Source organism: Macaca mulatta, chromosome 3 (genome assembly GCF_049350105.2).
Source record: "Macaca mulatta isolate MMU2019108-1 chromosome 3, T2T-MMU8v2.0, whole genome shotgun sequence".
Classification (NCBI taxonomy): domain Eukaryota; kingdom Metazoa; phylum Chordata; class Mammalia; order Primates; family Cercopithecidae; genus Macaca; species Macaca mulatta.
Genome location: NC_133408.1, coordinates 50361198 through 50372365, shown reverse-complemented (window position 1 = coordinate 50372365; position 11168 = coordinate 50361198). Strand labels below are relative to the sequence as shown.

Sequence of the window (11168 nt, the reverse complement as noted above, 5' to 3'; positions counted from 1 at the left end):
CATGTAACTGAATTACCCAGGGCCCTCCCTAGTCCTGTTCCCTCTTTGGTTAATAGGGATGAATACAGATGGGGCGATCGTGATATGAAAGAGTTCTGTGAGCCGTAAGACATAACAGGACCAACAGGTGCCTCTGCCCGCTGTGCAGTAACCGACCAGTTACACTGAGGAAGCAGGGTTATCAGCAGAAAAAGGGTTTAATCATGGCAGGGTGCCTAGGAGGAGATAGGGGGAGACCATCAAATCCATCTTCTCTAGGGAGTTCCAGGCTAGGATTTTAAAGGGCATTGTGAAGGGTAAGGGGCTGGAAAATTGGGGTCATTGACTGGTCAGGGTAAGGAGGATGAAATCCTCAGGATATGGAAACTGCAGTCCCCAATGAGTCTGCTTCTGTGAGCTCCTTCAGAACAACTGATGTAATTATGCTGGTATGCGGGACCTGAAAGAATATCTCAAAGGGAAAACGTTTCATAATGTTCAAGTTGTTACCTATGGAGTTAAGGGGAATCGTTATCTTGTGACAGGGTCTACCTGATTCTAGGACAGACGATGGGCACCTATCATAGCTGACAGGCAGAGCTACGAGCAAGCAGGCAGGAGAGCAAGGTGACCTAGTGATGAACGCTGAGTGTGCTGCAAGCTTCCTTTATTTTTGTTTTCCCCCCTCCCTTCTTCCCTGATTAATTTCATAAAGTTTATAGGAGCAGTTTCAATTCCAGCGCGGGCAGGACGGAATCAACCACGGTGCTGGAACATTCCTGCCCGGAAGTGGCCCCGACCTCCCTCAACTCCCGGCCTCCCACGCGCGGGGGCGGGCTGATCGGCGAGACCGGAGTGGGCAACTTGGCGTGGGGCGGGGCCACGGGGAGGTGGGGCTTCCGGCCGGCTCCTCCGCTGTTGCCAAGGGAAACTGCCGCGAGGAGGCGGAAGGAGCAGAGGACCGGCAGCCGGCGTCTAGGCGGCGCGCGGGAACGACGGCGGCCATGGCGGCCTCGGGGCCCGGGTGTCGCAGCTGGTGCTTGTGTCCCGAGGTGCCATCCGCCACCTTCTTCACTGCGCTGCTCTCGCTGCTGGTTTCCGGGCCTCGTCTGTTCCTGCTGCAGCCGCCCCTGGCGCCCTCCGGACTCACGCTGAAGTCCGAGGCCCTGCGCAACTGGCAAGGTGAGCAGGGGCGGGCCGGGATCGCGGGGCGAGCCCTTGTCCTCCTACTTTGCCGGTCCCTGGGCTCCAGCCTCCAGGACTCGCCCCTTCAGGCCTCACCGCCAATCTCCCCCTGTCTCGCGCCGCATCACCGTGCCCGCCCCCCGGAGGACCGACCTCCAGCACCGTCTCTTGCTCTCCATGTTCCACACCTTTGTCTGCAGACCTCATCTTCGTCATCACTGTAATCCCTTCCCTACCCGAATTTGTTCCCTTCTCTGTCGCCACCAGACTGGTCTAGGCCCCAAATCCATTCGCTAGCAAACCCATGCTCACTTTCCAAGGGTAAAGATTTTTCTTCTCCCCCTCCCGTTTCACATACACACCTACGTCTGCTTTAGGCCTAAGCCCCACTGAAAAACATTTTCTCTCACCTACATCACGACAATTGGACTTTATCTACAAACCCCTATAAGCCCTATAAACGTCCTGCCCTCTTGAGATTTGGAATTTCTTGTGCTTTTTCATTTGTATCTTAATCTTGACTGTCATTCCCAGCTCATGGGGGTACCAGGGTGTCTTCTGCCTTTAGAGAGTATTTGTTTTTCTCTAGGGAGAGACGTTTTGCAAACCAATTAAGTATAAACATCCATTCCTAAAAGACATTCCTAATCTCCGTGTCTTCCTCAGGAACACAGGAAATTTGTGTATCTCCTGCTGTTTTGCAAAGCACACACGCTCATATGTATTAATTTCATTCAACCCTCACAAAGATCCCATGACGTAGGACCTAGATAAGATTGAGGTTTCATGCAGAGAATGGCAGAGCTGTTGCGTCGTACAACTGAGATAGGAATCTAGATTTTTGTTTTTATTCTGTGATGTTTTGGAACTAGAGCCTTCGGGTAGATAATCTCCAAATCATGTAGAGTTGCTTCTAGAATCTTTTCATGTTTATACTGGGAATTTCAGTTTTGGAAATACTCAACAAATAATGAAGTACTCTTCAGATAATGAAGCCTCTGGAGATGGCCAGACTGAGGTATATGGTTCCATAGCCTGCTTCCCTACTGAAATCTAAAACTGTTCCCCCCACCCTAAACAGACCACCTCACGGACAGAAGCAAAATGCCAACCCTAACCTTAACCTCCCACTTTCTGGAGTTCACTGCTTCCCTGGGTGTGAGTTTTGTGGATATGTGATCATTAGAGACGTAAGGGATATTTAAAGGCCTCAATCTAATTCTGTTACTTTACAGTGAGGAAACTGATGCCTAGAGGACCTGTGACATGATTAAACTCAGCCAGCCTGGATGTAATAGAGCCGAGATTCCACTCCAAGTCTTTAGACTCCCAAGTCCAGTACTACTGTCAGTTCTTTGGTCTCCCTCCTTGAGTTTAGTCGTGTTTTGGCCTGCGGGGACATAAAAGTACTTAGAGATAACCACTTCTAAAATTTTTTTAGAGATAGGGTCTTTCTCTGTTACCCAGGCTGGAGTACAGAGATGTAATCATAGCTTACTGCAGCTTTCAACTCCTGGACTCGAGCGAGCCTCCTGCCTCAGCCTCCCAAGTGGCTGGGACTACAAGTACACATCACCACACCTGACTAATTTTTAAAGTGTGTTTTTAAAGACAGGGGCCTCACTGTGTTACCCAGGCTGGTCTTGGACTCCTGGGCTCAAGTGATCCTTCCACCTAAGCCTCCCAAAATGCTGGGATTACAGGTGTGAACCACCATGCCTGGCGATAAGTGCTTTTAGACAAATAAAAGTAGGCCAGGAATGATGATTCAAAACATACGAATTCATTCGTAGTTTCAGCACTTTGGGAGATCAAGGCAGGAGGATCACTTGAGGCCAGGAATTCAAGGCTAGCCTGGGCAACATAGCAAGACCTCATCTCTACAAATAAAAATTTTAAAAAAGGAAAAAGGAGGATTCTTTGATGTCTTATTACATATAAAGTATTAGTCTACCTGTAAGATCGGATAAGCGCTTTCCAGGGAGACTTCTAATTTCTATAACCTTTATTGTTAATGATAGTGTTATAATTCTTACAGCTGCAAAATAATTCATCGTCCCTTTTTTCTTCCTCTGAACAGCCACTATGGAAGGAGGGGTCAGGATTACAGCAGAGGAGACTGGCACACAGAGTGTTAAGTGACACCCACTCAATCCACCCCGAAGCTGTTACACTTAATTAACCCTCAGACTGCCTAGTGAGGTAGGTCAGTATGAAAACCTAAAAAAGGATTATAAAGCACTTTACAAATTCAGAGACTGCCCTCTACCGAAAAGTATTATTTTTTTCCCTCTGGAAGTCAGTTACCACTAAGAGTTGCTCCAGGCCTGGGGAAGTGTAGGAATTAGATATTCCTGCCTCTCCTTTGAGGCTGTGGGTCCTTCACTGTGGAACGCACTGCTTGTATCGCCTCCTGCTGTGACTCACTGGCTCTCACTTCTCTGTCACGGGGGCTCTCTGCCTTTCCTAAGCGGCTTATAACCTGGCTTCCCTCCTGGGAGCAACCCACCGCCAGGCCTCTAACCCGGCTCCCTCTGCAGTTTACAGGCTGGTAACCTACATCTTTGTCTACGAGAATCCCATCTCCCTGCTCTGTGGCGCTATCATCATCTGGCGCTTTGCTGGCAATTTCGAGAGAACCGTGGGCACCGTCCGCCACTGCTTCTTCACCGTGATCTTCGCCATCTTCTCTGCTATCATCTTCCTGTCATTCGAGGCTGTGTCATCACTGTCGAAGCTGGGAGAAGTGGAGGATGCCAGAGGTTTCACCCCAGTGGCCTTTGCCATGCTAGGAGTCACCACCGTCCGTTCTCGGATGAGGCGGGCCCTGGTGTTTGGCATGGTTGTGCCCTCAGTCCTGGTTCCATGGCTGCTGCTGGGCGCCTCGTGGCTCATTCCCCAGACCTCTTTCCTCAGTAATGTCTGTGGGCTGTCCATCGGGCTGGCTTGTATCCTTCCTAGCAGAGAGCTGTGGAACAATGCATGTCAAAGGGTGAACCAGGCTGGAGGGTCTGGGGTGTCAAGTAAATAAGAGTTAGGCTTATTTTTTATTTTTTTGAAACAGAGTCTCTGTCACCTAGGCTGGAGTACAATGGTGTGATCTCAACTCACTGCAATCTCTGCCTCCTGGGCTCAAGCAATCCTCCTGCCTCAGCCCTCCGAGTAGCTGGAACTAGAGGTGTGCACCACCACACCCAGCTAATTTTTATATTTTCTTTTTAGTAGAGACAGTGTTTCACCATGTTGCCCAGGCTGGTCTCAAACTCCTGACCTCAGGTGACCTACCTGCCTTGGCCTCCCAAAGTGCTGGCATTACAGGTGTGAGCCACTGTGCTCGACTCACATCTGATCATAATTTTTTTTTTACTTTTTTTCATATCTGATAATTTTTTATTTTATGCTAGGCACTCAATGCTGTATTAGGGGCTCTAGATTTTGTCGTTTTCCTTTAAAAAATGTTGACTTTTGTTCTGATAGGCAGTTAACTTACTTGGAGATTAGCTTGAAACTTGAGGTTTGTTTCTAAACTGTTTTCGGGAGAGTCTAACATAGCCTTTTTTCAAAGGCTGAATCCTTGTGGCTGCCTAATCAGTGGTGGGTGACCTAGGTCAGCCGACCAGGATGCCACCAAGTCGCTGGGGATGGTGACAGGGTATGGAGGAAGCACAGCCAGAGAGGCCCACATGAAGCTCACATGGTCGCACTGAGGCAGGTGCCCTCTATTTGGGATAAAAAGACAAGAGGTGTTAGTCCCTCGGGAGGATATTGGGACCGCCTCCCGCCTCATCCCGCTACACCAGCAGAGGCATGTGCTGGTTTCTGACTGACTGCAGTGGCTAGAAGGGTGCAAGTGATGGCACTGGTGGGTGTAGGAGAAAGGACAGCATTAATGCCCTCCTGCTGCTGGGCACATTCATTCCCGGTGAATTCTACAGTGAATAGAAACCTTTGGCTCTGGACCGGGCGCAGTGGCTCACGCCTGTAATGCTAGCACTTTGGGAGGCCGAGGCAGGCAGATCACGAGGTCAGGAGTTTGAGACCAGCCTGGCCAATATGGTGAAACACTGTCTCTACTAAAAATACAAAAATTAGCTGGGTGTGGTGGCGGGCACCTGTAGTCCCAGCTACTGAGGAGGCTGAGGCAGGAGAATGGCGTGAACCCGGGAGGCGGAGCTTGCAGTGAGCCAAGATCGTGCCACTGCACTCCAGCCTGGGCGACAGAGCTAGACTGCGTCTCAAAAAAAAAAGCAAAGACACCTTTGGCTTTGGGTTTTCGCAAACTCTAGCCAGAGTGTGCGATGTGCTGAGCATGAAGGCTTCTGTAGAGTGAGTGGGAACCTGTATTCTCCCTGGGGAGTGTTCGGCTCTCCTCCCTTTGCTGCCTCAGATTTCACTTAACACGCCAACCTCAGATGGCCTCACATACTGCTATTCCATCGACCTCTCAGAGCGAGTGGCGCTGAAGCTCGATCAGACCTTCCCCTTCAGCCTGATGAGGAGGATATCCGTGTTCAAGTATGTCTCAGGGTCTTCAGCCGAAAGGAGGGCAGCCCAGAGCCGGAAGTAAGTGACAGAACTCTTAAGTGCTGTTAAATATATATATGTATTTTTTAATTTATTGTTATTGTTATTTTTTGAGACGGACTCTTGCTCTGTTGCCCCGGCTGAAGTGCAGTGGCGCAATCAGCTCACTGCAACCTCCGCCTCCCAGGTTCAAGTGATTCTTCTGTCTCAGCCTCCTTAGTGTCTGGGATTACAGGTGCCCACCACTACGTCCAGCTAATTTTTTGTATTTTTAGTAGAGATGGGGTTTTACCATGTTGGCCAGGCTGGTCTCGAACTCCTGATCTTGTCATTCACCTGCCTCGGCCTCCCAGAGTGCTGGGATTACAGTTGTGAGCCACTGCCCCCGGCCAAATGCTCTTAAATCTTACTGTGTTTTTTTGTTCTTTTTTTTTTTTTCGAAGACAGGGTCTTGCCCTGTTGCCCAGGCTGGATTGCAGTGGTATGATCATAGCCCACTACCGCCTCACACTCGTGGGCTCAAGTGATCCTCCCACCTCAGCCTCCCAAGTAACTGAGACTACAGGCACACACCACCATGCCTGGCTAACTTAAATTTTTTTGTGGGGACGGGGTCTTGCTATGTTACCCAGGCTGGTCTCAAACTCCTAGTCTCAAGCATTCTTTCCTTGATTTCTCAAAGTACTGGGATTAAGGTGTGAGCCACTGAGCCTGGCCTAACCTTATTATTAAAGCAACTCCAGGACATGTAGAGGGTGTAGCTGGTTTATTGCCATGAGTGATAAAGAAATGAGGTGCAGCAGATTGGAAAATCGTGCACAGACGTCTTCTGAGCATTCTGGATTCTGCACAACTGCTCCTGAAGTAGCGACAGCAGGAAAGGGAAGGCATTTGAGGACACTTCACATGTGATCCTGAGTGACTTATAGACAGGCTGGGCAGGAGGGCCCCTATCTAATTGACATTAGCCCCCTATCTAATTGACATACCCACTGCAGGTCAGCCTGGGCTGTGACACACAGTAGCCTTGATAAGAAGTGCAGAGAGGGCTGGGTGCAGTGGCTCACACCTATAGTCCCAACATTTTGGGAGGCTGAGGTGGGCACATCTTGTGAGGTCAGGAATTTGAGACGAGCCTGGCTATCGAGAAGGGCCATCTGGAAGTATGTCCCCTGCTTAGGAGGCCACCTCCCTCCCTCCCCACTGTTCCCAGCGCCTCCTGCCTCTTGAGTTCTCCGCTGGTTTCTGTCCATGCCAAGACCTCACAGTGTAGGATTTTTTCTTTCCTTCAGTGATCCTCCCCCAAAAAAAGGAGCTTGCTGGGAAAGGCGTGTTCATCCATTTTGTATTGCTATAAAGAAATATGTAGGCCAGGTGCGGTGGCTCACGCCTGTAATCCCAGCACTCCGGGAGGCCGAGGCGAGCGGGTCATGAGGTCAGGAGATCGAGACCATCCTGGCTAACACAGTGAAACCCCGTCTCTACTAAAAAATACAAAAAATTAGCTGGGCGTAGTGGTGGGTGCCTGTGGTCCCAGCTACTTGGGAGGCTGAGGCAGGAGAATGGCATGAACCCAGGAGGCGGAGCTTGCAGTGAGCCGAGATCGTGCCACTGCACTCCAGCCTGGGAGACAGAGCAAGACTCCGTCTCAAAAAAAAAAAAAAAAGAAATACCTGAGCCTAGGTCATTTATAAGAAAAGAGGTTTATTTGGCTCACAGCTCCATAGGCTACACTAGAAGCATGGCGCCTGCATCTGCTTCAGTTGGGGCCTCAGGCAGCTTCCAATCATAGGGGAAGGGGAGGCGGCACCACACATTGAGAGAGAGAGGGAGGGTGGTGCCAGCTCTTAAACACCCAGCTTTCATCTAAATGCAGAGGGAGAACTCATTACTGCGGGGAGGAAGCCAAACCACTTACGCAAGATCTGCCCCCATGACCCAGACACCTCCCACTCAGCTCTACCTCTAGTGCTGGAACACTGGGAATCACATTTCTTTTTTTTTTTTTTTTTTGAAACGGAGCCTCACTCTGTGGCCCAGGCTGGAGTGCAGTGGCGTGATCTCAGCTCACTGCAACCTCCACCTCCTGGGTTCAAGCGATTCTCCTGTCTTAGCCTCCTGAGTAGTTGGGATTATAGGCGCCCACCACTACGCCTGGCCAGAGATCCATTTCAGCACATGATTTGGAGCAGAGGAAACGTCCAAACTGTATCAGAAGGCAAGGTGCTTGGTCATGGCCGTTTTTGGCCCACCACCAGCTGCAGAGTAAATTTTCTGCTGCACGCTAGCCTGGATGTGGGGTTTTTGTTGAATAGGAAGCTGCCCCGTGGAGCATCTTCCAAGAGGTGCTCCCAGCTGTCAACAGCTCAGAGCCCTTGGACTATTTTTCTAAAAGGCCAGGAGGGCCGCTGGGAAAACAGAAATGTGGACTCACTGCATTATTGCTTCAGACAAGTAATTCCTGGGGTCTCAATGTGGGGGAGACTGTACATTTAGGACCAGGTGTTTTGTGGTTTTTAGTCATTCTCATTGAATCTGGAGAACTGTCTGTCACCAAGGAATCTCCTCTGTAATAGCTAATGGTGGTCTCCAGCTGTACGTCGCATACCCCTCGTAACAAGAGCTCACTCTCCAAAACTGCCCCTGATGAGAAAGTTCTTCCATGCTGATTGCAATCAGCCCCACAGACACTGCCATAGCCAGTGCTGGGTCTGATCCTGCCTCGCCGTGACAGGCAGATCTTAGGGTTTAAGAGGAAGATGGTGTTCCTTCTGTGTTCCCCACGTGACATGGAGTCCAGTCCCTCAGGTCTGGGGCCTGCAGCAGACACTCAGAACAGAGTATTGTGTTTCAGGTAGCCTGACAATGGGTTCTGGGCCATGTCACGATACACATGTTTATTTTGGCAGCAAGATGGCCGTTTGGACAGCTTGTCTCCTCAGAGGCTCTTGTTGATAAAAATAATTTTTTTTTTCTTTTTTTTTTTTTGAGACGGAGTCTCGCTCTGTCGCCCAGGCTGGAGTGCAGTGGCCAGATCTCAGCTCACTGCAGGCTCCGCCTTCTGGGTTTATGCCATTCTCCTGCCTCAGCCTCCCGAGTAGCTGGGACTACAGGCGCCCGCCACCTCGCCTGGCTAGTTTTTTTTTGTATTTTTAGTAGAGACGGGGTTTCACCGTGTTAGCCAGGATGGTCTCAATCTCCTGACCTCGTGATCTGCCTGTCTCGGCCTCCCAAAGTGCTGGGATTACAGGCTTGAGCCACCGCGCCTGGCCTTTTTTTCTTTTTTTTTTCTTTAGGACAGGGTCTTGCTCTGTTGCCTAGGCTGGAGTGCAGTGGCACAGTCATAACTCACTGCAGCCTCGAACTTCTGGGCTTAAACAATCCTCCTGCCTCAGCCTCTCAAGTACCTGGGACTAGAAGCACATGCCACCAGGCCTGGCTAATTTAAAAAAAAAAATTTTTTTTTTTTTCTTTTATGAGACAGAGTCTTGCTCTGTCGCCCAGGCTGGAGTGCAGTGGCATGCTCTCAGCTCACTGCAACCTTTGCCTCCCAGGTTCAAGCGATTCTCCTGCCTCAGCCTTCCAAGTAGCTGGGACTACAGGCGCCTACCACCACACGTGGCTAATTTTTTTTTTTTTTTTTTTTTTTTGAGACAGAGTTTCACTCTTGTTGCCCAGGCTGGAGTGCAATGGCGTGATCTTGGCTCACCACAACCTCTGCCTCCTGGGTTCAAGCGATTCTCCTGCCTCAGCCTCCCGAGTAGCTGGGATTACAGGCACGTGCCACCACGCCTGGCTAGTTTTGTATTCTTAGTAGAGACGGGGTTTCTCCATGTTGGTCAGGCTGGTCTCGAACTCCTGACCTCAGGTGATCCACCCGCCTCGGCCTCCCAAAGTGCTGAGATTGCAGGTGTGAGCCACTGCGCCCAACCTGAATCCCTTCTCTTTGGGCAGGATTGTCGAGCCAGCCACATAGGCACTGGCGACTGTGACCTAGTCCTGCCGCTCCATCTGGTCTGGAAGCTGCTGTGAGCAGGTCATCCCTACGGTGGTCTCAGTGGCAGACACAGTGTCCTTTCATACAACTCTCTTGCTATAGGACTGCGACTGGTCCCGCCCTCTCTGGGCCTCTGTGGTCTGATTGGTTGAGGTTAACCTTTCTCCCACTTGGTACTTAGAGCAAGTCACAGAAAACATCCAAGGCATATTGTACTAGAAGGCGGGGTCAACCTCAAGCACAACAAGATGCCGTGACCTTGGCATGACTCGCTGAATGACCATTTTCTCTCTCGTTCCATTCTAGGCTGAACCCGGTGCCCGGCTCCTACCCCACACAGAGCTGCCACCCTCATCTGTCCCCAAACCACCCTGTGTCCCAGACGCAGCACGCCAGTGGTCAGAAGCTGGCCTCCTGGCCCTCCTGCACCCCCGGGCACATGCCCACCTTGCCTCCGTACCAGCCTGCCTCTGGCCTGTGCTATGTGCAGAACCACTTTGGTCCAAACCCCACCTCCTCCAGTGTCTACCCGGCTTCTGCAGGCACCTCCCTGGGTGTCCAGCCCCCCACCCCTGTGAACAGCCCTGGCACAGTGTATTCTGGGGCCTTGGGCACTCCGGGGGCTGCAGGCTCCAAGGAGTCCTCCAGGGTCCCCATGCCCTGAGAGAATTGCTAGGGAAGTCATCTCACTTGGCCTTCTGAAGGTCCTCCTTAAGATTCTCCTGAAGAAGTTATTTATTGAACACCTCTATGTGCCAGGCTCTGTGTTGGGTACTTTGATCAGTGTCCCTGTTTCAGTCTCATCTGCACTCACGGCAGCCCTGTGGAGTACAGTGTACTGGCCCAACTTAGATGCAGAAAGCGAGACGTTCTGCCATCACAAAGTCACGTGGCTCTTCGGTGACACAGACAAGACTCCTCGCCAAGGAACTCGTGGCAGAAGAGGGCAGCGGTTGGCAGTGGCTGCCGATGTCTGTCCCCAGCCCCACCGTTCCTCCCTGTGGCTATGCCGTGCTCGTGGTTACAGTGTCCTTGTGTCCGTGCGTCTGCCCTTCAGGAGCTCACAGCTGGTGTGCTTGGTGGTCCCAGGCCTGTGTAGTGTCTCTCCCCTGCCGCGGTCGCCCCCACCCCGATTCCTCTCCCCAGAAGCGGTGGGACGGGCCCCCGTGAACTGCAGCAGCATGCTGAGGGGTCCGTGTTGTCTGCCTTTGTATAAAGAAACAGTCTCTGACCTGCCGTGCGGACGTGTTTCCTTTGTGGTCTGGCTGGGGAAGAGGGAGTGCACGGAGAGATGCGCCAGGGTCAGGCCGGGCAGGTGACCAGGGCTCAGTAGATCAGGAGAGGGGTGGTCTTGTGGGGAGTGGGCAACTGTGAGATGGTTACCAGCAGGAGAGGGAGTGTTGCCAGAGCCCAGAAGCTGGGACTACAATTAGGAGGGCTGCTGGCAGGGCTGTGCCAAGAAGGACATAGGCACTGCTGGCAG

General features: G+C 51.4%; 1 protein-coding gene across 6 annotated transcripts; it reads left to right on the top strand.

Annotated features, from left to right (window-relative positions):
- Nucleotides 1-899: 899 nt before the first annotated feature.
- On the top strand, nt 900-10916 carry RHBDD2 (rhomboid domain containing 2). 6 transcript variants are annotated; one of them, XM_077996541.1, is made up of 6 exons: nt 900-1161; nt 2113-2182; nt 3245-3366; nt 3705-4112; nt 5577-5727; nt 9992-10916. In XM_077996541.1, the coding sequence occupies exons 4-6, from the start codon at nt 3950-3952 to the stop codon at nt 10347-10349; spliced, it is 672 nt and encodes a 223-aa protein (XP_077852667.1). In that variant the 5' UTR covers nt 900-1161; nt 2113-2182; nt 3245-3366; nt 3705-3949; the 3' UTR covers nt 10350-10916. The 6 variants fall into 6 exon arrangements, with proteins under 6 accessions (XP_077852667.1, XP_014988789.2, XP_028701498.2 ...); XM_015133303.3 differs by lacking the exon at nt 2113-2182; XM_028845665.2 differs by lacking the exons at nt 2113-2182; nt 3245-3366 and having other exon boundaries at nt 3712-4112.
- The last annotated feature ends 252 nt before the right edge of the window (nt 10917-11168 follow it).

What these genes read in the sequence shown, in the direction of transcription:
- RHBDD2 (XM_015133302.3), top strand. Translation starts at nt 984, where the DNA reads ATGGCGGCCTCGGGGCCCGGGTGTCGCAGCTGGTGCTTGTGTCCCGAG. An exon ending in GGCCCTGCGCAACTGGCAAG is followed by an intron (nt 1,162 to 3,704) that starts GTGAGCAGGGGC and finishes CTCCCTCTGCAG; the next exon opens with TTTACAGGCTGGTAACCTAC. An exon ending in AGGGCAGCCCAGAGCCGGAA is followed by an intron (nt 5,728 to 9,991) that starts GTAAGTGACAGA and finishes GTTCCATTCTAG; the next exon opens with GCTGAACCCGGTGCCCGGCT.